At 46.5% G+C, this 23,850-nt stretch overlaps 2 protein-coding genes across 4 annotated transcripts in view; both read right to left on the reverse strand.

Moving 5' to 3' along the window:
• TMOD1 (tropomodulin 1) overlaps positions 1 to 18,143 on the reverse strand; it is a 78,267-nt gene extending 60,124 nt beyond the window's left edge. The window contains exons 1-2 of one of the 3 annotated variants that reach the window (XM_039856247.1): positions 18,039 to 18,096; positions 1,269 to 1,331 (exon numbers count right to left, since the gene is read on the reverse strand). The gene's annotated coding sequence lies outside the window, so the exon portion shown is untranslated. Of the gene's footprint in view, positions 1 to 1,268; positions 1,332 to 3,046; positions 3,691 to 18,038 lie in introns of those variants that run through there. The other 2 variants (XM_039856257.1, XM_039856265.1) reach the window with 2 other exon arrangements.
• Positions 18,144 to 21,529: 3,386 nt separating this feature from the next.
• TDRD7 (tudor domain containing 7) overlaps positions 21,530 to 23,850 on the reverse strand; it is a 61,284-nt gene continuing 58,963 nt past the window's right edge. Inside the window, exon 17 of the mRNA XM_039857011.1 lies at positions 21,530 to 21,888. Coding sequence (XP_039712945.1) covers positions 21,665 to 21,888 — 224 coding nt within the window. The 3' untranslated portion in view covers positions 21,530 to 21,664. The remainder of the gene's footprint in view (positions 21,889 to 23,850) is intronic.

Below are 23,850 nucleotides of genomic sequence, written 5' to 3' on the forward strand. Positions count from 1 at the left end.
GTTTTCACACCTGTGAATTCATTTGATCCTGATGCCATTCCCTGTAAGTCAAGTCTTTTAACTAAAACCATTTTATCAATGAAGCAACTGAGGGATGGCCTAGGACCCCTGTCATCAGACCCCAGGTGCTCCCCACTATACCACATTGCCTCTTGCCTAACCTGGGAGACACAACAGGGCCTTAAGCCCTTCTGTCCCCTGGCTTGGCTGAAACTGTCTGATAACATGACAAACCCAGCTCACACGTCACCTCCTCTGTGAAGCCTTAGTGTCCCCTCACTAAGCAAAGCTCATCATGGCCACAGCACTGGGTCCACACCTCTGCACCTTTTGCATGTCTGTCTCCCTCGGCTTCCGCATGGCAAGGTCTGGGTTTGCTTAATCATGCTCTCCTCAGGGCCCAACCCAGGCACCACACAGGAAGTTTTTTTGCTGAAATGAACCCAATTCCAGTTCTCTACCTGCCATTGCTGGTACAGTCAGACAGCCCCGAGGAGATTCTGGTTCTTCTCCTCTTGGAACATGGAAAATGTCAGCTTGCTGCAGAAGTCGTTAGCATCTCTGTGTTTGAGCCTGTTCCCACCTGTCCTTTGACCTACATCAGCCTTGCTTTCTGAAGCTGACGGTTAAAAGATGAGGCAGCAGCTTGGGGCTTCCTTAAATGCTGCAGAATGGAATGTGGTATTTTGTACGGAATGGGTGTTATGGGTTGGATTGTGTCCTGTCAACCCGATTCATATGTTGAAGTTCTAATCCCCAGGTCCTCAGTACTTAGTACCACATCGCAAGTAAGATGTGACATTATTTGGAAATAGGGCTGTTGCACATATAATCAGTTAAGTTTAGATGAGGTCATGCTGGAGAAGAGTGGGCCCCTAATCCAATAATGACTGGTGTTCTCATAAAAAGGGAAAATTTGGACAGACACACACACGGGAAGAATACCACATGAAGATGATGAAGACAGAGATCAGGGTGATGCTTCCACAAGCCAAGGAACACCAAAGATCGCCTGCAAATCACGAGGAGCCGGGGAGAGGCTGGGACAGATCCTCACAGAAGGAACCAACCCTGCCGATACCTTGATCTTAAACTTCTAGCCTCTAGAACTTGGAGACAAGTAATTCCTGTTTGTTTAAGCCACTCGGTTTGTGGTTCTTTTTATGGCAGCCCTAGCAAACCAATACAGTCAGTATTACCTTTTGCATAGCAGTTTGAGTTTTTAGATACTCCCCACCCCATGTCGACAAACAAAACCCAAGGCTCACCTGTGAAATGACTGATGGGATTTTCCAGAGTAGAGAGAAACAAAAACTAAGAAAAACCACCACCTAAAAAAAAAAAAAAAAGGGGGGGGGTTAGTTACTAATTAAAATAAACTAAAATTGAAGTTTGCTGACAGAAAAAGCTTCCATTTCCCAAAGCAGAGATACATGTTATTAATGTAAGTTGGTGCATGTATGGACGTATTTGTAGAAATCCAAGTGTGTGACAGCTGGCTTGATAAGAAAGAACTTGCTTCCCAAATACAGAAAAACCCAGTGCCATCCTTTCCTCTAAGAATGGCTCTTTCCTGACGTCTTCCTTTGACCGGACCTCAAGAATGCAATGTTCAGACCATAAATGGGCCCTCACCTTGATTCATTTCTATTTACTTCCAAAGAAAGCACAAGCAGCTGACAGTGTTCGGGTATAGATGAAAATAAAACGTTCCTGGAGGTTCTCAGAGAATAGCCTAACTTGGCTTTTCCTGAGAGGAGCCAGGACAAGATCTGTGGTCTCCACCCCGGGGCCCAAAGGGATCCTAGTGAAGGGGTTGGAGGCTTCCAGAGTCAACTCAGAGAGACACCTCTGGACTAGCATCTCTTAGGTGGGCTGCAAAACACATTTTTGGTGCTCGAACAGGTTTTGTCTTATATGAAGTTCCACAGACTTCTGAACTGCCAGACTTCTCAACAATTCTGGTGTGATTCCATACACTGATGACTCCACAAGGGAAAGTCCTTTTGACCACGAAACTGTGTCTTTGAGAAACTAGTGGAATTGGAATCTCATGAAACAAAGTTTGGAAAACAGCCTTAGACTGACCTCTGAGTCATAAGAAGGGAGCCACTCAGACACACAAGAAGGGACTTAGGGACAGAAACAGCTAGGACAGGTTTGGACTCTGAGCTTCCCATGCTTGTTATCTTTCCCAGCTGACTCATTTTCTAGATGATTCGCACCAAAACTCTTAGAAAAAGTCATGGACGGATCCTGGAGAAGGGACGAGCTAAAAAGAAGAGACAGCGGAGAGAAGAATCCATATCAAAGTGAGTTTGGGAAAAAGGAACGCGGAAGGAGCGGGGAGAAGGAAGGAGGTGGCAGCTATGGAACCCACTGAAGGAGGGATGGGGCTCTCGGGGCTCAGGTGGCAGGCCACCTCCAGACAGGCCACCCTAAGGGGCGCAATCATTTAATTTCCTGAAAATTGAGTATCCCCTCAGTGCACACAAGGAAGTTAATGATCTACTTCCACACTCCAAGGCGCTGGTGAATTTGAGAAGTCCTATTCCAGAGGATTTAAAAGGCCCTTTCTAACGGCGAGTGTCTTGTGAATATGACAAAGTGATGAGCCATGACGTTAAACAAGCTGAGAGGAATGGAGGACACCCAAGGTAAACTCGGAAGCTGTCAGCTTCAAGCCACACTCATCCGCTTGGCTCCCAGGAGTGGTTTCTCTAAAACAAGACTTTCCTGTCGTCAGTGACAAGGGGGAACGAGAGGTAGAGAAGAGAAAAGGTGGGAGGGAGGTAAAAACCCTGTTACGAGAGCCCACTGCAAGCCCGGCCTTAAAATGCAGCTTGGAGGACGTGGTATTGCATAGCTGTTAATAAAAGGCCTCCGTGTCCTAATAAAAGAAGTGCGTGGATGGACGCGGGCCTGAGAGTCTTAGGACTTTGGCTGAAGTGGGAGCTGTGTAACTGCCCTGGGGACGCCCAAGGAGTTCCTCTTCTCCTCAGTAAAATGAGCATTAACGGACTGGGAAATTCTGCATGTAACCTACCCCTTTTGGAGACATCCGAGAACTGGGTCACGTGGGTGGTCTTTAAACTGTGCCTGGGGAAGAGCTCAGGCTCTGAGAAAGTCCCTCCAGGGCCCTTGTGGGGGGAATTAAGGAGGAGAGGCTAAGCCAGGGGGCTCACCCCTGACTTGGCCCGATTTCTATGAGGTTCCAATTAAGATTTCCCTCGAAGAAACAATTTAGCTGCTGAAATAAAAAGTTGAAAATCACTGGATTGGGTTTCTACATCTAGGTAGTGAAAGGGTAACAGTACTCGCCCCCTAGGGTGTTGTGAGGATTGACAACAAGCAAACAAGGTAGAAAGCCTGGGGCTGGTGTGTGGTACACCTAGGCTTACCAAACAGGAGCCATTATTATGAGGCTGCCTCTGGAGCCACTACCTCTCCCCCACCCTGCACCCCGCTACACATCGTCGGACTGGAATTTCCCTCAGTAGGGACCTGAGTCTTATTCGTCTTCATGTCCCAGTGCCTAGCCCTGTGCCTGGTGAATGTGCTAGTAAGGAATGAGCACATTTGGGTTTTGGTCTTGTGTCCTTGGAACTTCGGGCAAGTCCCTTCTCTTCTCAAATCCTACTTCCTCATCTTTAAAATGGAAAAACTGGACCAGGTCTGGGAGGGTGGGGAACCCAAGATGGGAAGGACAGGGAGGGAGGGGTTGATGAAGCTGCCAGGGCTCCCAGCATGCCGCCCCCTGCCCCCCCTTGCAGAATAGCACCTCTCTTTCCTGCTTTCTATACTGGGTCCTGGGTAAGAGCTGATGAGAAAAATAAAAAGGGCAGCTCAATAAATTCAAAACACATTTAAAATCTTAAGTCTTCCAAAGCCGGTGTGTATATTACACTAACAGCACATCTGGCCACCCTGCTTCTCAACAATGGAAGCCTTAAGCTGCTGCTAAATATATTTTTTTAAAAAACAGAATTTACAAGCTGTGCCAGGAAATAAAACTAGGCAGTTTGGACAGTAAAAATTAGTGGGTTAAGGGCTGAGGCCATCCATCAGGAAGCTTCAGAAGAGAAAGTTCTGAGATGGGCAAGCTCCTGGAGTACCAAATGTGCTTTTAAATCTCTCACTGAAGTGGGTCCCGTCACTTCTAATGGCTTCTCAAGCATCTGCCCCTGTGGGGACACTTGGGGAGGAGGTGCTGGAGCAGCAGCTTGATTTATGGACTGTACTTCCCTGAGGTCAGGAGGAGCTGAGTCACAAGTTTAAATGAATATTTTCCAGTTATACCATCTTCTTATTTCAGGCGCAGTGAATGTCTTAATGATGGGTGAAGAAAGGTTGATTTACAAAGTTGATTCTTCATATCCCATCTCCTCTCTCTTCCTGTCTTTGTCCTTCTATTTTGGAAGACACTTTGGCTAAAGGAATTTATACCATGATCCCTCATCACTGAAGCCTGCACCTCTCTTTCTTTGGCTTTAGGGACACGAAAGTGCCTGAGATGTCCCCTGTTCCTTCTGAGAGAGCTATCTCTCCCTTGCCCTCCTTCCAGGGGCACCTCGTGGGGGCAGCCATGCTTTATATCATGTGACACCCGCCTTAGCTGATTGGACAGGACAGGTACCTGGCTCAAGTCAGTGACCTGTGAGGTGGGCTGGGACAAGAAAAAAGGATGAGTTGGGTGAATATGTGTTCTTTTATTTCTTGGCATTTGTATTAGTTTCCTGGGGCTGCCCTAACAAAGTACCACAAATCGAGTGGCTTAAACAACAGAAATTTATGTCTCTTAGTTCTGGTGGCTAGAAGTCCAAAGTCTAGGTGTCAGCGGGGTTGAGTCCTTCTGAGGGCTCTGGAAAAATCTGGTCTATGCTTCTCTCCTAGCTCTGTAGCCTCGCGTGTTCCTAGGCTTGGGCTGGCAGTCTCCCAGTTCTGTGTGTCTGTGTCCAAATGTCCCCTTTACATAAGGACACCAGTCATATTGGATTAAGCCCTGCCCTCATGGCCTTATCTGAACTTGACCATCTGCAAGACCCTATTCCCAAATAAAGTCATATTTGCAAGTATGTCCTTTGGGGGAATATGATTCAACCCTTTACAGCATTGATCTGAGACGTAAGGAGAGAATGAGGCAGGTAGCAGCAGAAGCTGAGGGTGAAGCGAGGGGACCATGACGAGCATGTGGAAGCTGAGGCCATGAGGTACGAGACGTGTGGTGGAGCGAGAGTCCTCATGAGAACTCGCGGGGCTGACAGAGAGATGGAGAACACAGTGTCCCCAGCTGTGCCCCGTCCCCGCTCCCTCAGGTCCAGGTTGTTATGACTTATGTTGGATTCCTGTGAGGCCCTGTCCTCCCACAATGCTTAGGAGGCCCACCCCTCTCCCCACACTCAGATACCCTGAATGAGTCCCTGCTAATTGCAGACAAACAAGAGCAAGAGCTCAGACTCTCTCAGTTCCCCTCCACCTTTCTGCCCCTTGCTTCTCAGTCTCCTTGATGAAGCATATGCTTCTTGGCCCATCTGCTGCCCCAAGCTCTGCCCTCTTCTCATTTTTCACAGTCCCCCTGGGGTTCTTATCTCCTATATGGGGTCTGTTATCAGCATAAAGCTGAGGACTCTCAGATGGTCTCTCTCTAGCTCAGGCTCCCTGCTGGGCACTTGTCCTGGAGTCCTTCAGGCTCTACATGCCCAACCCTGAGCCCAGCCCACCTCACCACCACCACCGTCTCCTCGCCAGGGTGATGGCACCTCTGCCCGCCATCAGTCACCCAGGCCAGACACCTGGAGTCAGCCCGAGCTCTCCCCTTCCCACTCCCCCCAGTTCTAGTAGATCCTGCGCCTGTCAATCTTCTCCTCTCCCTCCTCCCCTCCTCCTCCTCCCTCCCCCTTCCTCTCATGTTACAGTTGTTTTTTTATTAATTGTGGTAAAATACACCTAGCAGAAATTTTACCATTTTAAGTAGACATTTCTGTAGCATTAAGTGAACTCGCATTGTTGTACAACCATCACCATCATCCATCTCCAGAACCTTCTCATCTTCTCCAACTGAAACTCTGCACTGACTCCCCATCCCCCGTCCCCGGCCCCTGGTAACCACCATTCTACTTTCTATCTCTACGAATGTGACTACTCGAGGTGCCTCATCCAAGTGGAATCGTACACTTTTTGTCTTTTTGTGACTAGAATCCGACGTTTTAACACCCTTTGTGTCTGTCCGTCCTCTCCCATTTTATGGTGCTTGCCTTTTAAAAATCTATGTTATCAAAACAGCCTCCCAAATGGTCTCTCTGCCTCAGCTCTCTTATCTTCCTGTCCACACTCATCTCAGCCTTCAAAAGATCTTTGTGAAAATCAATTCTGAAGTCACCTTCAACAGCTCCCTTTAGGACAGAGGACAAACTCCCCAGCCTGGGGTTTGAGGCCATCAGAGACTTGGTGGCCTCTGTGTGTCCCCAGCTTCTAATTCCACCACCGGCCTTCCCTTTCGACTGTCCCAGACCACTCGTCTCTGAGCACCCCTGAAATTTCAGTCCTCTGGGCTGCGCTCACGCTGTTCTTTCGGCCTGAGGCACTCTCTCCATGCAGTTTGAAGTCACACTAAGCCCTTAGAGCACAGCCCCTCCCACAGTGCCCTCAACCTTTTTATTGGTGAACTGTGGCCTCTCTCCTCCCACAGCCTCGTGAACAGCCCTGTGAAAGCAGTGCTTTCCTGCCCAGCGGAGGACAATGCGGCGCCCACTGTCCAGGCTGGGAAGGCGAGGGCAGCATCGCCTCTGACCAGCTCCATATCTCAGTGCACACTCTGGCCTGGCTCCGATCAAGGTGCCATGACCACAGGTCAGTCAAGGATACAGCCTCCAGACAGACCCCCAGGAGCCAGGTGGACAACCCAATTCTATCCCAGGCCAGTGACCTGCAAGGAAATAAAGTCAACCGGCCCTCGATTGAGGAGGAAGGCAAGGTGTGGAAGGGGTGGACAAGTGGGTAACGGAAGTCTAGGGGGCTTAACTTCCTCAATGTTTATGTTTTAGGACAGGGTCATAAAATGTGACACAATAATTATACCCGTAATCATTCCAATATGCAGAAACCTTTGCGGCTTATAAAACAACAACCGCTTTCATGCCTGCAGTTTCATGCCCCCTGCAGGGCAAGAAGTGAGTGTGCCTTGGGGTGTGTTGTCACCTGTGATGGGACCCACACAGACAGGGAGAAGGAGACAGCTGGACTGAGAGGGCCAAGCTTTCCTAGCCACCGAGGTCCCAATCTCCTGCCTTCTTGCTTCCCCGGGGGGGTCTTGCACGAGCCCTGAGCGGCTCCCCCTGCCCTGCTGATCATCCCAGGCAGGGCTGGCTATGGAATCTGCTAGGTCCAGTGCGAAATAAGATTGTGGGGTCCTTTGTTCAAAAACAGAAAAGAAGCGCCATTAAAGGTACTAAGACATAAAGTTTTTCCTTTCTCTCATGGTCTCTTTCTCAATCTGTCATGCTGTTTTTATTATTTAATTTATTATTTAATGTCATCTACACAGGTGCCTGTGTGCTGAGACTCACACGCACCCAGTCCACTGGCTGCCAGTTTCCCTCCCCTGCCAGATGCAGGACAGATATTTCCTGCCCTGGGTGGGGACTGGGCAGTCAAGCCAGGTCCCCCCCTTCCCATGGGCCACTGCCCCAACACACAGAGAAGGGCGATCTCAAGGGTACTGCAACCTCTGTGCCACGACACTAGGTTCATGGGTCAGGGGTGGATGAGAAGCTTGCCCTGCAGAGTTGTCAGCTGAATGTACCGGGAGGCAGGGGGTGAGGTGGAGAGCCCCAGTGGTAGCTGGGCAAGGTTGGGAGGGGGTGGCAGGTGGGATCTCGGGGTGCCAGGAGGTGAGGCAGCCAGAGTCCAAGGATGTATTCCTGGAAAGCAGAGAGGCAGTAGGAAGTGGGACCTCATGTGAGCTGAGGCTTCAGCCGTGATCCATTGTCCATGGAGTGTCACTTAAAAATATAAATCCAAAGACAAAATTATGAATTTCAAGAAAGTATCTCAGAGCATTCAACCAAACACAGGGTCCTTCTGAGAACAGGGCTCGGTGCAACCGCACAGCCTATAACTCATTCCCAGCTTTCTTCCCAGGTCACATACCCTGAAGACCCCAGGGCCGGCCTCAGCCTTGTCACCTGAGATGGTCCTTTTCCTCCCTCAGATCTTTCAAGCCATTGAAATCTCCACTCCCTGGGGTCTACAGGATGCTGGGGCCATTGTGCAGTGGCAGAGGAGCACTGGGATGTGAGTCAGGGCACCTCGTTACAAGTCCCGACTTTGGTTGAAGACTTGCTGTGTGACCTTGAACAAGGCACTGTACCTCTCTAGATCTCAGTTTCCACAACCTAATTCACTGAGTGTGTACTTAATGAGGACCCACATTGTGCAGGACATGGTGGGCCTTTGTGGGAGAGACAGAAATTAATAAGAGAGTCCCCAGCCATCGGGAAGCTTATGATTAAATTGGGAGGATACGACTCACACTGAAATTCCTGGGGTGCTGACACACACATCATCTCTTCACCCACCACCCTCAGAGTGAGGACAAGCTGGGCCATTAGCCCCACTTTACAGATGAGCCTCCTGTCTGGTCAGCCTGGAGAAAGCTTGGATGAGGGTCACACAGACCTGGCATTCATTCATTCACACAGACCTGGGCTAATACCCCTGCCCTGGCTCTAACTGTCTGTACAGTTAGTGCCTCTGAGATTCATGGATTCGCTTGTTAAGCAAGGGCACAACAGGCACCTTTCAAGGGGTGCTGTGAAGAGGAAATGAAATAAAGGGTGATTCGGTACAGGTTTCTGGGTTGTATTTCCCCTTCCTCAGTCCCATGATGCTTCAGCCCAACAAGTCAACCCCACGCACACGAGGACATGGCTGAGCAGCCACGAGGAAGATGTGGGGGTTCTCAAGTGGCTGTCCTCCCAAGATAAGTCAACAGTATGAGGCATTAGCCCCAAAAGTCATGGTGTGATCTCAGCTGCATTAATAAAAGTACAGTGGCCACAGCAAGGGTAATGACAGTCTTGTTCGTCTTCGTGCTGGAGGCTCCCGCTCTTCCATTGGAGGGCTTTTACTTTTTTAATAAGGAACTGATTATATAAAGTCAAGTGTGCAAGTAAGAGTACAGCTTACTGAATTTTCCCTTATGCATACAGCTACGTAAACACCACTCATGAAGATGTAGGACATTGCCAGCTTTCTTATACCCCCTCCCAGTCCATCTCCCTAAAAGGTAATTACTATTCTGACTTTTAAAACCATAGACTAGCTTTGATTGTTTTTGAATATCTTATAAGTGGAAAACTACAGTGGGTACGTGGCTGTTGGGGAGTTGACAAGATGAGAAGTAAGGCCCTTCAAGGCCTGATTCTCTTGAGGAAGACATATTTGGGGCCACTGAGTGGACAAGATAGGGACTGAGGGACCAGCTGCATTTAAAAGACTATTTTCTGGCCCGTTTACATTTATTTTCTTTGCTGATCTCATTCTCTTAGTCATATGGGAAAGTACCTTCTGGAAAAGCAGAGAAACTAAACACAGTGCTTGACTCCAGCCCTCTCTGCGGTTGCTACGAGCTCCACCCTCGGGCACCCTGAGCCTCGAAGGTCCGCATGTCCGTCAGAGTTGTCAAATGGTTTAAATTAGAAAGGCCCAGGCTGTGTTTTCGCTTTGCACCTCTCGAAGTCATCATGGTGTCTGAGTCACGGCATCAGTCACTGTAAGCAACAGGGTTCCAAGAAAAGACTCTGAAACCATCTCCTGCTGCAGCTGGCCTGACCAACTGCCCTGCAAACCAGGCTGCTGTCCACTCGCTGGCTGCTTCTCCCCACATCTCTGCAACTTCCCTAGGATAGGCCCCCATGAGCTCTTCCCAGCCCCTTTCAGGCCGCTGTCACCACATCAGCTTAAGAAGTTCCTAGCAAACCAAATATCTTAATACAAATGGGAGATGCCAGGAGAGGTATCGTTTTACTATACCCCTGCCCGAAGACTGACAGCTACTTGAGGGAAAGCATCGCTGTCTCCCATGGTCCAATACAAAGCCCTGCACTTCTCAAGTGCTGAAGGCAGCTATGCTGAAGGAATGAATGCTTAACATTATTATTGGCTTTGACAGCCATAAGTCAAAACCATGGGCAGGATAAAAGCTGGCGTATAGAAAAGCTTGTAGAACTCACTCCTATTCTCATTCTCCATTTTACAAACACAGACTCTGTCACCTTGCCTCACAGTTGGTGTTCACATGAGGTATAGCTTTATGAAATGCGTTTCCGTTTCTTCAGAAAACCCAATATGAATATTAGCATGAACAATGCCAAAAGGCAAATGGCAGTTCAGGAAAAAAAATTTTTGCTGCACACTGAACAAAGGGCTAATTTGTTTAATAGACAATAAGTTCCTACAAAAACATATATAGAACAGTCCAGTGAAAATTGAGGAAGAATAAAAATGGCTAATAAGCACATGAACAGATAATGAAGCCCACTCATAATTATAGAAAAGTTCATTGAGAGATGAGACATCAGTTCTCATCTATCATACTGACAAAGATGAAAAAGTCGAGTTCCCAGTGTTCACAAGACGTGAAGACCAGCATTCTCACACAGAGGAGCAGTCTACATTGTATACCCTCTGTCAAGGCAAGTTAAGCCATATCTATCCAAATGCACATACCCTTTGACTCAGCAATTCCTACCAGCATAGTTACTGAATTGTACAAAAATGTATATCAAATTATCTAGTTATTATCTAGATTAGCAAAAATACTGGAAATCACATAGAAATTCATCAATAGGGCATTGGGTAAATAAATTCTAGTGTAGACATATGACAGACTATTATACTTGAGGCTATTATTGCCCACTATGACACTGTACCCTACAAGAGCAAGCATTATTCTGTCCATTACTACATAACGGGCATAGTGATAAGCTTTCACATGGATTATGTCATGCAATCTTAACTCTGTGAAGTCGGTACTTTTTTATTCCCATTTTACAGATGAAGAAATTGAAGTGCACTAATCTGACTGTATTAGTTTCCCAGGGCTGCCATAACAAATTACCACAAACTAGATGGCTTAAAACAACAGAAACTTATCCTCTGCAATTCAGAAGGCCAGAAATCAAGATGTCAGAAAGGTTGGTTCCTTCGGAGGCTCTGAGGGAGAATCCGTTCTGTGCCCCTCTCCTAGCCTCCGGGACTGCCCACAATCCTTGGCACTCCTTGGCTTGTACCTGCACCACTCCAATCTCTGACTCTGTTGTCATGTGGCCTTCTTCCTTGTGCATGCCCTCTCCTCTTCTTACAAAGACACAAGTCATTGGATTTAGGGCCCACCTTAACCCAGTGTGATCTCATCTTAACTAATTATACCTGCAAAGACCCTGTTTCCAAATAATATCATATTCCGAGTTCCCAGGTGGACATGACTTTGGGGGTGGGACACTATTTAACCCAGTATACCAACCAAGGTCACAAAGCTAGTAAGTAGTAGAGCCAGGTTTGAATCCAGGCAGGCAATCTGACTGTCCACATATCACTACTCTATGCTGCATTCCCATAACAGCTCACACTAGCAAACGCTAACAGTGTCCCAGGTACCGTCTTAAACATTTTACATACAACAATTAAATTAGTCCCTACAACAACCCTACTTTACAGATGGGAAAACTGAGATGCCCACAACAGCATTGTTTTATATATGGGGAAACTGAGGCACAGAGAATTAAAAATCACCTGAGTGTACAAAAACAGTAACTGCTGGGCCTTAGATTTGAACCTAGGGAGGTGACTCTAGAGTCCGCATCCTTAACCACTGTGCAAAACTGCCTACCATCTGGTGTCCCATCATGACGATATACTCCGAAAATTAGGGCCAAGAAAACAGTTTTCTTTCCTGACACGCTGGTGTTTTTGTTGTTGTTGTTGTTGTTGTTTTTATCAGATGTGAAATGTCCTCCAAATGATTGTTTCCCTTTCCCCTTGGCTGTCACAATATATCTCAGAGCTGATCTGAGTGTCCAAATACAGTTGCCATTGTCGGCCAGGTCACTGGCATAATTTTCCGTCCTTATTCTGTGTTGAGCATTCTCAACCTAGGGGATTCACGCACCCACCGAAGTGATGTGCAAACTGTTGGGTGTATGGGTATGTTATGGGTATATTCACTTTTCTGGAGCAAGCATCCTTACTTCCCATCAGATTCTTGGAGTCTTAAGATCCTAATTTTCAAGTTTTCTGCCCTGTGACTTTAAATGTTCGGTTCTTACCAGTTATGTTGCCTGTGCAGGTTTTTTAAGCCACCTCAAACCCTTTTAATGGTGTAAGTGGAATGCAGTATGAAAACCAGAAACAAAGGCATGCAATGCAGCCATCCAGTCTGACTTTTTAAATTTTCCTGGGTTTGCATGGAGGAATTCTGTCTTCACGACTCCCCGCTTCCTTGTCCTCTGAGTTTTGAGGTGGCATCCGCATGGCCACCTCATCGTGGGCCAGGCACTCACCCTGTGCCCATAGATTTGTAGGCGGTGTACACTGAAAAAGGCAATTGGACACAGGAGCCTGGAGCTCTGGCACTCAGGGGAAGGTCTGCGCTGGCCAGGAACTGGGCAGTTTGACTTTAAAGCCCTATCTGGGCCTAAATTTCTCCAGAACGCGGAGAAGGAGGGAAGGCTGAAGAAGGTGGAAACAGCCCAGTGCTGCAAGGCCTAACCCTTCCGATGGCATGCCCATACGGGAGCCTCTGGGACCTTGCCCCTGCCAGGTGCCCCGCCCCACAAGTGCCCTAGTGCCTGCCCCTCCCACCAACTCTTTGCTCCATCGCTAGCCCTGGTCCTGCTCCTCCCTTCCCCATGTGGCCCACCACACTGCCCCCTCTCCATGTGCTCCACCGTGTTCTGTGCGCTTCTGCCACATGCCCCATCATGCTCTGTGCGTTGGCACGAACTTCATTAAAACAAACAAACGAAAACCTAGAAAGAGACCCTGATTCTGAGTCAGGGCTTAAATGAATTCATCTGTAGATTTTAATGAAAACACTTTTAATGCAATGGCCAAGGGAAAACTTTGAGATAACTTGCACTCATCTCGGCGCTCAAAGTGTGTTTGTCTGCATATACAGGGTGAGCATCACATTAGGTGTATTAGAGCTTCTTAGGAATTACTAAGCTTATTATTTAATAATCTTATTAGAACTTATTAGAAACAAGGAGCTTTATTAGAAAATTCAGATTCTCAGGCCCTTCCCAGGCCTACTGAGCCGGAATCTGCATTTTTTAACACGATCCCGAGTGCTTCGAATGCTAGAGAAGCACTAGTACAGAACACAAGGACTCTCATTTCACAAGTTTATTGAACCTTGGAGAGCAATTTGATTTTTCTGTAATACACACCCCAACCAAAGGACCTGGAACAATTCCTATCGAGGTTCACTGTCCTATCCACAAAAAGTGGGTAATAACACCTGCCCTTCTGCCCTTCTTCCTTTCTGAGAGTTTCAAATGAGATCATGCATTTGTTCCATTTATTGTGATTGGGCTGACAAGGTCTTAAGAATCAGTGGGGAGCAGAATAGGTGTGGTTTCTGTCCTCATGGAGCCAATGATTTGGTGGGATGGAAACGTGTTACTGGTTGATCTGTGTGATTGTCATGGTTATCACAGGGCTTTCTCATGCTTACTCTTTTACTCATTCATTCATTCCTTCACAGGTAAGTCATTTACTGAAACATAAAGTACTTACGCTATGCCAACCATTGAGACCTGCTTAGAAATAAATAAATAGTAAACTGTCCTCAAGGAGCCATCAATCTAATCACAGAAAAGGATGGAAGCAGATGATTACATTTAGAGCACATTATGGTGGTTCTCTGAGGTCCATTCAGGGGGCTGTGGGAGCCCAGGTGAAGCAATGAGGAACTTCACTTTAAAGGACAATTACAAGTTTGCCATGCTGAGAAGGAAAAGAACTGCATTCCAGCCAGAAGGTACAGCAAGGGCAAAGGCAGGGAGGCATGAAGTTGTGCAAGCTTGCGCCATGACCAGAAGGTAAGGAGAATTTTGTGGAAGTCTAAGAGATGGTTTTGGAGAAATAGCTTGGGGCCAGGTCTTAGATGGTCCTGGTGTTCAGTGCTAAGGAATCTGGTTGGAAATGGGGAGTCCCAGAAGAGAGAGGAATAACATAGTCGTAGCTATGTTTCACAAAGATCTTTTAACAGCAGCATAGATGAGGGAAAGACTTGAGGAAGAAAGACTTTAAAGAGGCTCTGACAATAGCTCAGGGGGAAGATTGAGAAATAATGGATTGGGGCAACAGAAATGAATAGGAGATGGAAAGGAAGGTAGAATTGGCAGGACACTTGACCAAATGAATGGGGTGATGAAGGGAAGTTTCTGGCTCAATATCTGGTAGATGGTGTTACCGTTAACCAAGAGAGGGACACGGGAGTGGGACTAGGTGATGAGCCTGAGTCTGGGTCTGTTGGTTGTGAAGTGCCTTTGGAATGCGCTATGGGCTTTGTCCAGTTGTCAGGAGTCACAGGAGGAGGGCAGTCCAGGCTGGACACATGAATTTGGGAACCATTGAGTTCATAGGGGGTGGTAGAAGCCATGGGAGTGAATGGGATTGTAGGAGGGTGTGGGGTGAAAAGAGAATAGGGTTGACAGTGGCACCAACATTTAAGGATGGGCAAAAGAGAGAAGTCCCAGAAAGAGGCTGAGTGAGGCCAAGAGGCATTTCTGCTTCTCTCAGTTCTCGTGGACATGGAGAGTGAACATCCCACTGGCCACAACTCATCACCCACCAGAATCATCTCCAGGAATGGCCTTGGAATCGCTGCCCTAAAAGCCCAGAATGAATGGCAGCTTGGGCTAGGGACCTTGAGAAGGAGAACTGAGACAGAGATACACACACCAGACTTGCCTCCTCTCCCTCCCACTTTCCTCCTCATGCATAGTAATGTCCAGCCCTTCCACGAATCCATTTTTCTCTGAGGAAAAAAAAAGGATTTAAGAAAAGGAGAAACAAAAGAAATGCTTGAGCTTATTTAGAGTTCAGATCAGACAAAGACCCAGTACCTCCTAACATCGAAGAAAACCTCCCAGACTTGTCCTAGGTTGACTCCAATGAGCTCATTCTTTCATTATCATGAAGAGCAAAGAGAGTCAGGTCTTATCGTGATGAAACAAAGGAGGATTTTCCAAAACAAAACAAAAGAGAGGAAATAGCCCCAGAATTATGTTATCGATCCATGTTTTTCTGTAGAAAGAGGCCTGTAGCTTTAAACTGATAATGGCTCCTAGCGGCCAAATAATTGATCTATTTGGTGTTCTGGCTTTAAGCAAAAAGTGAACTGGCCTCTTTAGAAATGTTGGCAGCCTGGCTGGTCCATTAGCAAGACCGAAAAATCAAAACATTGACTGGAAAAGGCCATTATGACTGGGCTCAGCAGGAGTCATCAATAGATGATGTCATTTCAGAAATAAGCAGATCAAGGTCACGAGGCCCCTGGGCAGAGTCAAACCACTTTTCATGGCCCTCACCACCTTCCTTTGCAGATAGTGAAGGCTGCCAAGGGGACACAGGAATCTGAACCTGGATCGGTTTCATTTTACCCTTTCTTTGCTAAACCTGATTCTAGAGGAATCTGATTCTAGAGCCTGTGACATTCAGCAGGTCGCTAAGGAAGGCCTCAGACGCCCCATGTGCGCACCTCTTAGATTCTCTTTTCACTGTCTTCCCCTCTCCTGGTCCTTCCTTCTCTTTCTCACACTCCTCATCCCAGAAACACCTGCCTCCCCTCTGAGTCCTGTCTCCAGCAACTACTACCTTCCCTTTCCCTTCATTACTCACCCGAGCTTTTAGAGAGTTGTAGGCTGTCTCCGCTTCTTCACCTCCCATTAGCTTCTGCCTCTTCTCCCTCACTAACACCAATAATATCATCGCAGGTACCAAGCACTGGGCTGAGGGCTTTCCCTGCATCATCACCCACCCTTAATCCCCAGAGCCATCCCTGTGATAGGGGTCCTATTACTATCCCATTGTACAGAGGAAACTGAGGCTCAGATGGACTGAGCAGAGAGGGATCCATAGCAGTCCGTCTTTTGTTACTCTGAGCTGCCACTATCTACCTACTCCCTGTTTCTGTGTTTTTGCTGAGCAGCAGGAAGCAGCCCTACCCTGGAGGAGGGAGAAGGTGTGAGACCCTGATAAAGTGGGTGGAGGTTATTTTTAGAGGACACTGGCTTTCACTTAGGCTGGGAGGAACCCAAGAGCCAAGACCTTCCTAAACATGGGTTCGCAAGACTCGCTCGAGAATTAACACATTGAAGTAACGGCGTTTGTTGTTTTCATTCTCTGCTGTTAATGTGGCTCAAATTGATGAGAACCTATTTGTCTCCATTTCCTCTTAATTCTGTGAGGCTTTGAGATGGCATTAGAGAAAATATATAATAGAAAGTAAAATAGGAACAAAAATCTTCAGGATGAGGGTGTTATTGTCTGAGCAAGGGAAAGTCCTGGTCAGTAGCAGATTAAAGAAGAGGGGGCATTAATGGGGTGCTCGCAGATCCCCAAGACCTGCCTCAGCAGCAGGAAGAGTCAGAAAAGAGATGAGAAAAGCTGGTGGAGACCGCAGACCTCCTGGCGGGTCCAGCGGGAGTGACCTTGAGCAGGGGGCTCGACCGCCCTTCACAGAGAACAAAATGGCTGTCACCACTGAGAGAGAGATGCTCCAGCTGAGGGCCCAAATCCTGGGTTGAGATCTATCTGGTTCTGTGATTCAGACATGAAAAAGCTTGGGCCTGGTCATCTCAAGTTCGAGGCCAAGTGCAGGATCAGGTAATAGCAGAAGGGGTGATAATGGGGGGTGCATCTACAAGGCTCAGAAGCTGCATCATAGGCACCGTTATGGTCGAGGAAACTGGGGCCAGGGAGTGGCTGGCCTGGAGCCTCTGCTCTGCCCAGTTCTATGAGTCTAAAGCTGTTTGGGTCACTGGCTGCTTTGCGAAAGTGATGACTGCTACGCAAGAGAGATGCCCATAATTACCGTGGAGCACGCTTCCCGGGGCTGTATGGCCCAGGCTATTCAGAGGGTTCTAGTAGGTCACAAAATACGACCCGAGTCAGAGGGACCGCCACAGTGTCCGGTTTCCGCAACCTCTCCGGTTGTACCCCAGGCGTCCCAGGCCCGGGGCCAGTGAACAGGTGAGCGGAGGGCCGGCGGTCAAGACCGCGCCTACTACTGCTCTCATGGTCCCGGCTCCTAGCTCCATCGCGGGAACCAAACCCTGCCCTTACAAAGGGAGAAACTGAGTCCCAGAGAACGATGGGGGGTTTGCCAAAGCGACCCTGTGACTTGGCGACAGCCAGGGAGTTCCTGCCTCCAGGCTCCTTCCCGCTCCACCTCCGCGCGAAACGCGTATATCTTGGTGCTGTCAACCTCGTCATCTCCTGCAGTTTGGGAAACTTTTCCTGTCATAAACAGGCGCAGCCCGAACCCCAGTTCTACGGCCACGTGAGCACGTACACCCACCCCAAAACTCTCGGCAGCCGGAGGGGCGGCCAAGCCTCGGCGCGGGGCTGCCGCGGGCACCTGCACCAGCGGAGCGCCCGGGACGCGCAGCCCCGCGGCGCTGGAGTCCGGCAGGGCAGGTCCCCCGCCCCCGGTGCTGCTTGTCCAGAGCCCTCTGGTCCTTCTCCGGTTAACAGTCGTGGCGCTGAGGTCCCAAGAGGAGGGCGCCCTGGCCAGGTCTGCGCGCGCGGAGCGGCGCAGACCCGAGCTTCAGACTCCGGACCCCGAGACCCGGCTCCCCAGCCCCGCAGGCAACCCGAGGCGGCGGCTATTTATAGAGGGAGCCACGCTCAGTCCCTCTTGGCGGCGGCGGCGACAGCTGAATATTTTGCCCAGATATGGCTGGGGCCCCGGCGCGGGGGCAGAGAGCCCCGCGAGCGCGAGGGGTACCCCGGCCGGGTTGGGGGCTTACCGGGCCGTAGAAGTGCGGGGGTTGGGGCTGGCGCAGGCGGCCGGCAGACAGGCGCGGGCGGCGGGCGGGCGAGCGAGCGGAGCGCGGGGCTGGACGAGCTCCCGTTTGGCCGCGGGCGGGCGGGCGCTGTGGGCTCCGAGGGTGGGAGCCAGGGGCGGGCCCCGCTCCGCGCCGTCACCGCGCCCCGCCCCGCCCGCCGCCCTCTTCTTCCTTACCTATCCCTCCACTCGGGGGCGCCGGGGTGCAGCGCACGGTCCCTGGCAGCGGAGCGACCCCCGCGGTGGACAGCGCCGGGCAGGGGCCGGACCTCCCTGAAGCTTGGCTCCGCGGACAAGTGAGAGCGAGTCGCCCCTGTCTGAGTCTCCGGTTCCGCACTTGGACCGCGAGGAGTTTAAGCGATAGTAGAGTTATCTGGAAAAAGGTGGGCGGATTTTCATTCTTGCGGGGTCTAGGATGTAAGAATCGTCAGGTCCTTGGATGGTGCAAAGCCAGACAAGCAGCTGCTTGCATCTTTACCTCCTTTGAAGCAACGACCCTGTCGTCTATCCATCCAGCAGCCCAGCAAGTTCTGGAATGAGCCAAAGCTTTAACGAACGTTTTGTGAATACGTAGGTCCAACAGAGTCGAATGCATTCTCTCTATACTAAGAGAGAATGGAATGTCCAAAATGCCTTAAACCACCACAACAAAAAGTCCCATTTTTCTTAAAAGGCTAATATGTTTTCCAGAACAAACCACTTAAACGCAAATAAATTTAAGTTTTTAAATGGCTCATAAAAAGGAATTTGCATGAACAGAAGATAAGGTCTCTTTGGATTATTATGGGAAAGTTTCTGGTGGGGATAAATAATATCAGCTCCTTTTAATCCCAGTGTACAGATTACTAATGAGAAACACTCGTGTTTTTTTAAATCTCGTTTTCCACGAAAATGTATTTCTACATTACAAAACTCTCCCAGCTGTTAGGAGAATGCTCTTTTCAAGGGGTAGGTGCTATATATTTTTAAATATAGCAGTGATTTAACATTTCAGAATTTTTATTTTAAACTTGTGGAATCTAACGTTTAAGGAAAGTGCATACCACACAGGTGTGCAGGTTCAAGAATTTATGTCTCAAGAACACCTGTTGCAACCACCAATCAAGAAACAACATTGCCAGCAACCCAGAAGCCAACTTGTGCCCTTCCAGGCACAACTCCCTCCGAAAAATTATCATTTTCTTGACGCTTATGGTAGTCACTTCCTTGCTTGCCTCTTCCCTCCATCGTTTGTCTTCATTTGCTCAATTCTATGTTGTGAGATTAATCCGTGCGGTTTTCATGTGGCTGTAGTTTCCTCTCGTTGCTTTAGAGGTTTCCATTGTGTGCATATACGTTTTTAAAAATCCATTTTATTAATGGACGTTTAGGTTGTTTCCAGGTTTTAGCTATTACAAATAGTGCTGCTGCGAACATTCCAGTCTCCTGGCTGCACAAGTGCTCACGTCTTTGACACTTGGAATTAACAAAAATGGAAACATTTTCACCATTCTGGTACTAGTGGTGTTCTCTCATTGGTTTGAATTTGCATTTCCCTGTGTCCTGCTGTGTTGAGCACCTTTTCATGTTTATTGGCCAGTTGGATTTTCTCTTTTGTGAAGTGTTTGTTTAAATATATTGTCCATTTTGCTTCTAGTCTTTTGTTTATCGAATATATTCACTTTATTTTCCCACTATATATATTCCTCCACTCTGCTTTGCCTTTTCACCTTCATGTCTTTGATAAACATGTGTTCTTCATTTTCATATAGTGTAGTCTATCAATCTTTTCCTTTATTGTTAGCACTTTGTGTGTCCTGCTCAAGACATGTTTCCTACTCCTGGATTATAAAGTTTTTTTCCTATGTTATCTGCCTACCTTAGCCTTTCATGCTTAAGTTTTCAATCTACCTGGAATTGACTTTTGAATATGGTATAAAGTAGGGGTCAAGTTTCACCTGTCCATCAAATTGTCCTAGCACCAGATTTTTTTAGTTACATCAACAACATAATTGCTTTATTTTAAAAAGGAATGTAAACACTCCTAAAGGCAGTGAATTAGAAGCCACCTCTTCCTTATCTGTAGAGAATTTGAGGATTTTTTTTTTTAGGGAAAGAAACCATTATTTAAAAAAATTTCAAAATTAAAAAAATTTTATCATAATTATTTAAATCACTGGCATAAACATTCCTGACTTTGAATCACTAATAACCTTTAATAAATTTTTAAAAGCAAAAAAGATAATTTCAACTTAAAATATCTGGTCTTTACCTTCTTTCTGTTCTTATTTTTCCTAGATTTTCTCAAATAAAAATAAGCAAATGATTTCAAGAATTTTATCTTTAACCTGGTCTTCTCCCCTGAAATCCACTCCATATTCCTAGTAGTTTATGTATCTCTTCACGCAGAGGTCTATTAAATTCAGTATGTTCAAAATCAAATTAAGCTTCCCAATCAGAGTAAGGATCATCATCCTAGCCTCTCAGTCTTTAAGACTTGGCTTCATTCTTTGACACTGTCTCTTTTTCCTTATCTTCCGTATCTAAGACGTCAGTTCTAATAATTCTAATTAGAAACTTCAGAAAGTCTTTAATATTTTTTATTCATTCCCATCGCTTCACTCTTAGTCCAGGGCTCCTCATCTTCAGGCCACTGCCTAGCCCTCCGCCCTACCCCTCTGTCAATAATGGGTGCCTGATATGTGCAAGACGTCATTTTGTCTGTTGAGGGGACAGTGTGCTAGAGTTCGTGTACAGACCGCTTGGGTACATCTCCCAACTCCGCATTCAGTGATGTCACACTGTTAACTGGAACTCAACAATGGTGGGTGTATTTATAATATTTACAACATGGGAATTGTCAGACACTACAAATCAAGTCTCACCCCCCACCAACACACCCCAGAACCAGCTGTCATTTACCAGTACATCACTAAATAGTTTGGAAGGGAGGAGCAGAGCGTGCTTTGGAATACCAGTAATCCTGGATGAACATGCATGGGGTCAGGCACCAGATATAGGTCCAGTGTGGCTGATGCAGGACATGGTGGGCAATGAGATTGGATAGGGAGATTGTAGAAGGCCCGGGTCTTCAATGAGAAGCCACTCAGGATTTGGGGTGAGGGTCATGCTGGTTTGCTTGACTGTTCTTTCAGCAGCACCACTAGCAATGGGGATGTGCTAAAGACTAGGGATAGTCTTCACGTGGTTTGGCGACTTTAGGACACACCACTATACCAGGGTAGAGTTAAGTAATGAAATTCTCAATCGAACTGGAGAAGAACCAGCACTGCCAGGAAGACAACATGAATAGAGAAAGAAACTCTTCATCTTCAGATCATTAACCCTAGAAATTATGAAGTAGTCTGTTTTTATATTGATAAACATTTTATTCTAATATTATAGTAATAATTCAAGTGCAATTTTCTTTGAAAAGTCAACTCTGTTAAACAAAACTTGTTAAATATCTTTCATCAAACATAGCATACTCTTTTTAATCCCCTATCCGAGTCAGAGCCATGTAGCAGAGATAATATTCTTTTAAAAGCCCACTACATTTTGTTATTGCTAAAAAATCTGAATTAGTTGTCAAGGTCTCAGAAGCAGTGATTAATTAACTTTTGAAAGCTCTACCAGATATTCTGACATAAAATCATGAATCCAGATATCTGTGTCTGGCAGTGATGTGTCCACTAAATAGACCACTACTTTCCGGTCCCAAGGGTTATTAGTATTTTCGATAACCGTCTGCACCAATGCCACCAGAGGTTTCTTCTCCACATGATTTCGAAACACCATCGAAGCCTCCTCGGACCACTGGTTGCACTTCACTCCTAGGAGAAAGACAGGGTGTTCACAGAGCAGTGAGGGTCAAATAAGTCTGTCTTTGATCCATTGTAATAGAAAACTATTTAGTCAATTCCAAAGCAGCTTAAACATACCAGGTTAGACTTGCCTAAAGAGTTGCTGAACAATCTCAAAGCAGTCCAGCTTGTAGCTTTTCTATTCTGTAGGGGGTTATTTATGTAAACCTTTACCTACAGACACAGTTTCATTTGAGATTTAATGCTGTGTTATAAAATGAAGTTATAATAATTACTGCCCATTTCCCTACATCAAGCATATGTAAATTTAAACTGATAATGGAGATATATAGGGGGAATAAAATATATCAATGATATTTCTCTTATTTACAGATTTTTTCCTGATGAACCAGATATAGTAAAAAATATACATACAGTATACTAATTTTTCAAAATTATATACAACATCATGTCAAAAGCACTGGATTGAAAGTCTGGAGACTCAGTTACTATTTCCAGCTCTTCTTCTATCAAGTGGTCAGATCTTGGGCAAATCAGTTATCTCTCAGGCCTTGCTTTACTTATAAACTGACTGGACCAGATGAATTTTAAGTCCCATGTAGTTCTAAATCCTTATGACTTTTAAATTTGAGAGATCAAGTTGGTGACCTTTAAATTAGGTTTTAAAACAAAATTGAGACAAGATGTATTTTTCAAGAAATATTATTAAACTAAATTAAGCCCACATATATTTGATTAAAGTATAAATTGTGCCCCATAGTGAAGAAGGTCTGAGAGTTTCATATATAATTTAAAGGACCTGCTATCTATATAGTAAGTGGGCTAAATTCTTGGATTATCAAGAATTTCCCACAAAAGAAGCCTATAATAGTCTCTAAGCTGTTATTTCCTGATCTGTATAATATTGATAGTAACAAAACCTAAACCTCCTAGTGTGGAGAGAATTTAATGGAATGAAGTAGCATGTAGAGTGAGCACCAGTGACTTTAGCCACAGTGCTGGTGATGGGGATGATGGTGCCACACACTCATGCCTCACAGAGGCTCCTTCTCTGGGCATTTTGATTGTCATGTTTCACAAAATGTGTTGTTAACAAACTCTGAGCATTAAAAAGCAAAAATGAAAAAATGTAACTATTAAATCTGAAGGAACCATTTGAAGGTTTGAGTTCAAAGCAGATCAGTGGTAGCCATACTATGTGCAAGATGCCATTTTTAATTTATACCCAACTACCATGGGAGTTTCCTTTAAATTCTAGTAGGAGACACAAATACTTCAAAAATAAGGATATATATGTATATATCTCCAATAAAAGCCGGTCAATAATTAAAAGACAAATCTACATACATAATCGATTTCATTTCTGAAATCAAATCACTTCTGCCACTGTGCTAAGTGTAAGGGGTGAGCAGGGGTGAGGAATCAAGGTGGTACCACGTGGTCACAATTCCCCTTCTCCCAGCACAGAAAGACACAGCCCCCGAAGACAGGAGGTGTCTACACCCCTCAGCCCTTTTGGCCTTCACACCCCTCTAATGCTGATAGGCTCTCAATGGAGATTCATCTAACTGCTCAGGCTACCTACTGGTGGAGAGCACATAGAGAAGCCACCAACATTCGAACTGCTTTTATGAAAGATAAACAGAAATCTCATTAGAAATATTACAATTACGTTCCACTGTACGCCTATTATTAACTTAGCTACTCAAATTTTAGTGATAATCACTAGGCTGGTGTAAATGTGGTGAAATCATACACAGTCACCCCAAAAGTAGAGAAAAAGTGCTAAATAAAGAAAGCAAGATGCAATATTATACCTGTACTAAGAGTACAGCTTTAGAAATAAACTCATATGTGAAACCAGAGACAGAAAGGAACGTGTTAAAACAGGAACAGCAGATATAGTGGGAGGGCATGACTGTGAGAGATCGTTAAAAATTATTTCCATTATGGAAGGAAGTTGTTTGTGCA

Source organism: Pteropus medius, unplaced genomic scaffold (genome assembly GCF_902729225.1).
Source record: "Pteropus medius unplaced genomic scaffold, Ma_sr-lr_union100, whole genome shotgun sequence".
NCBI classification, from domain to species: Eukaryota; Metazoa; Chordata; class Mammalia; order Chiroptera; family Pteropodidae; genus Pteropus; species Pteropus medius.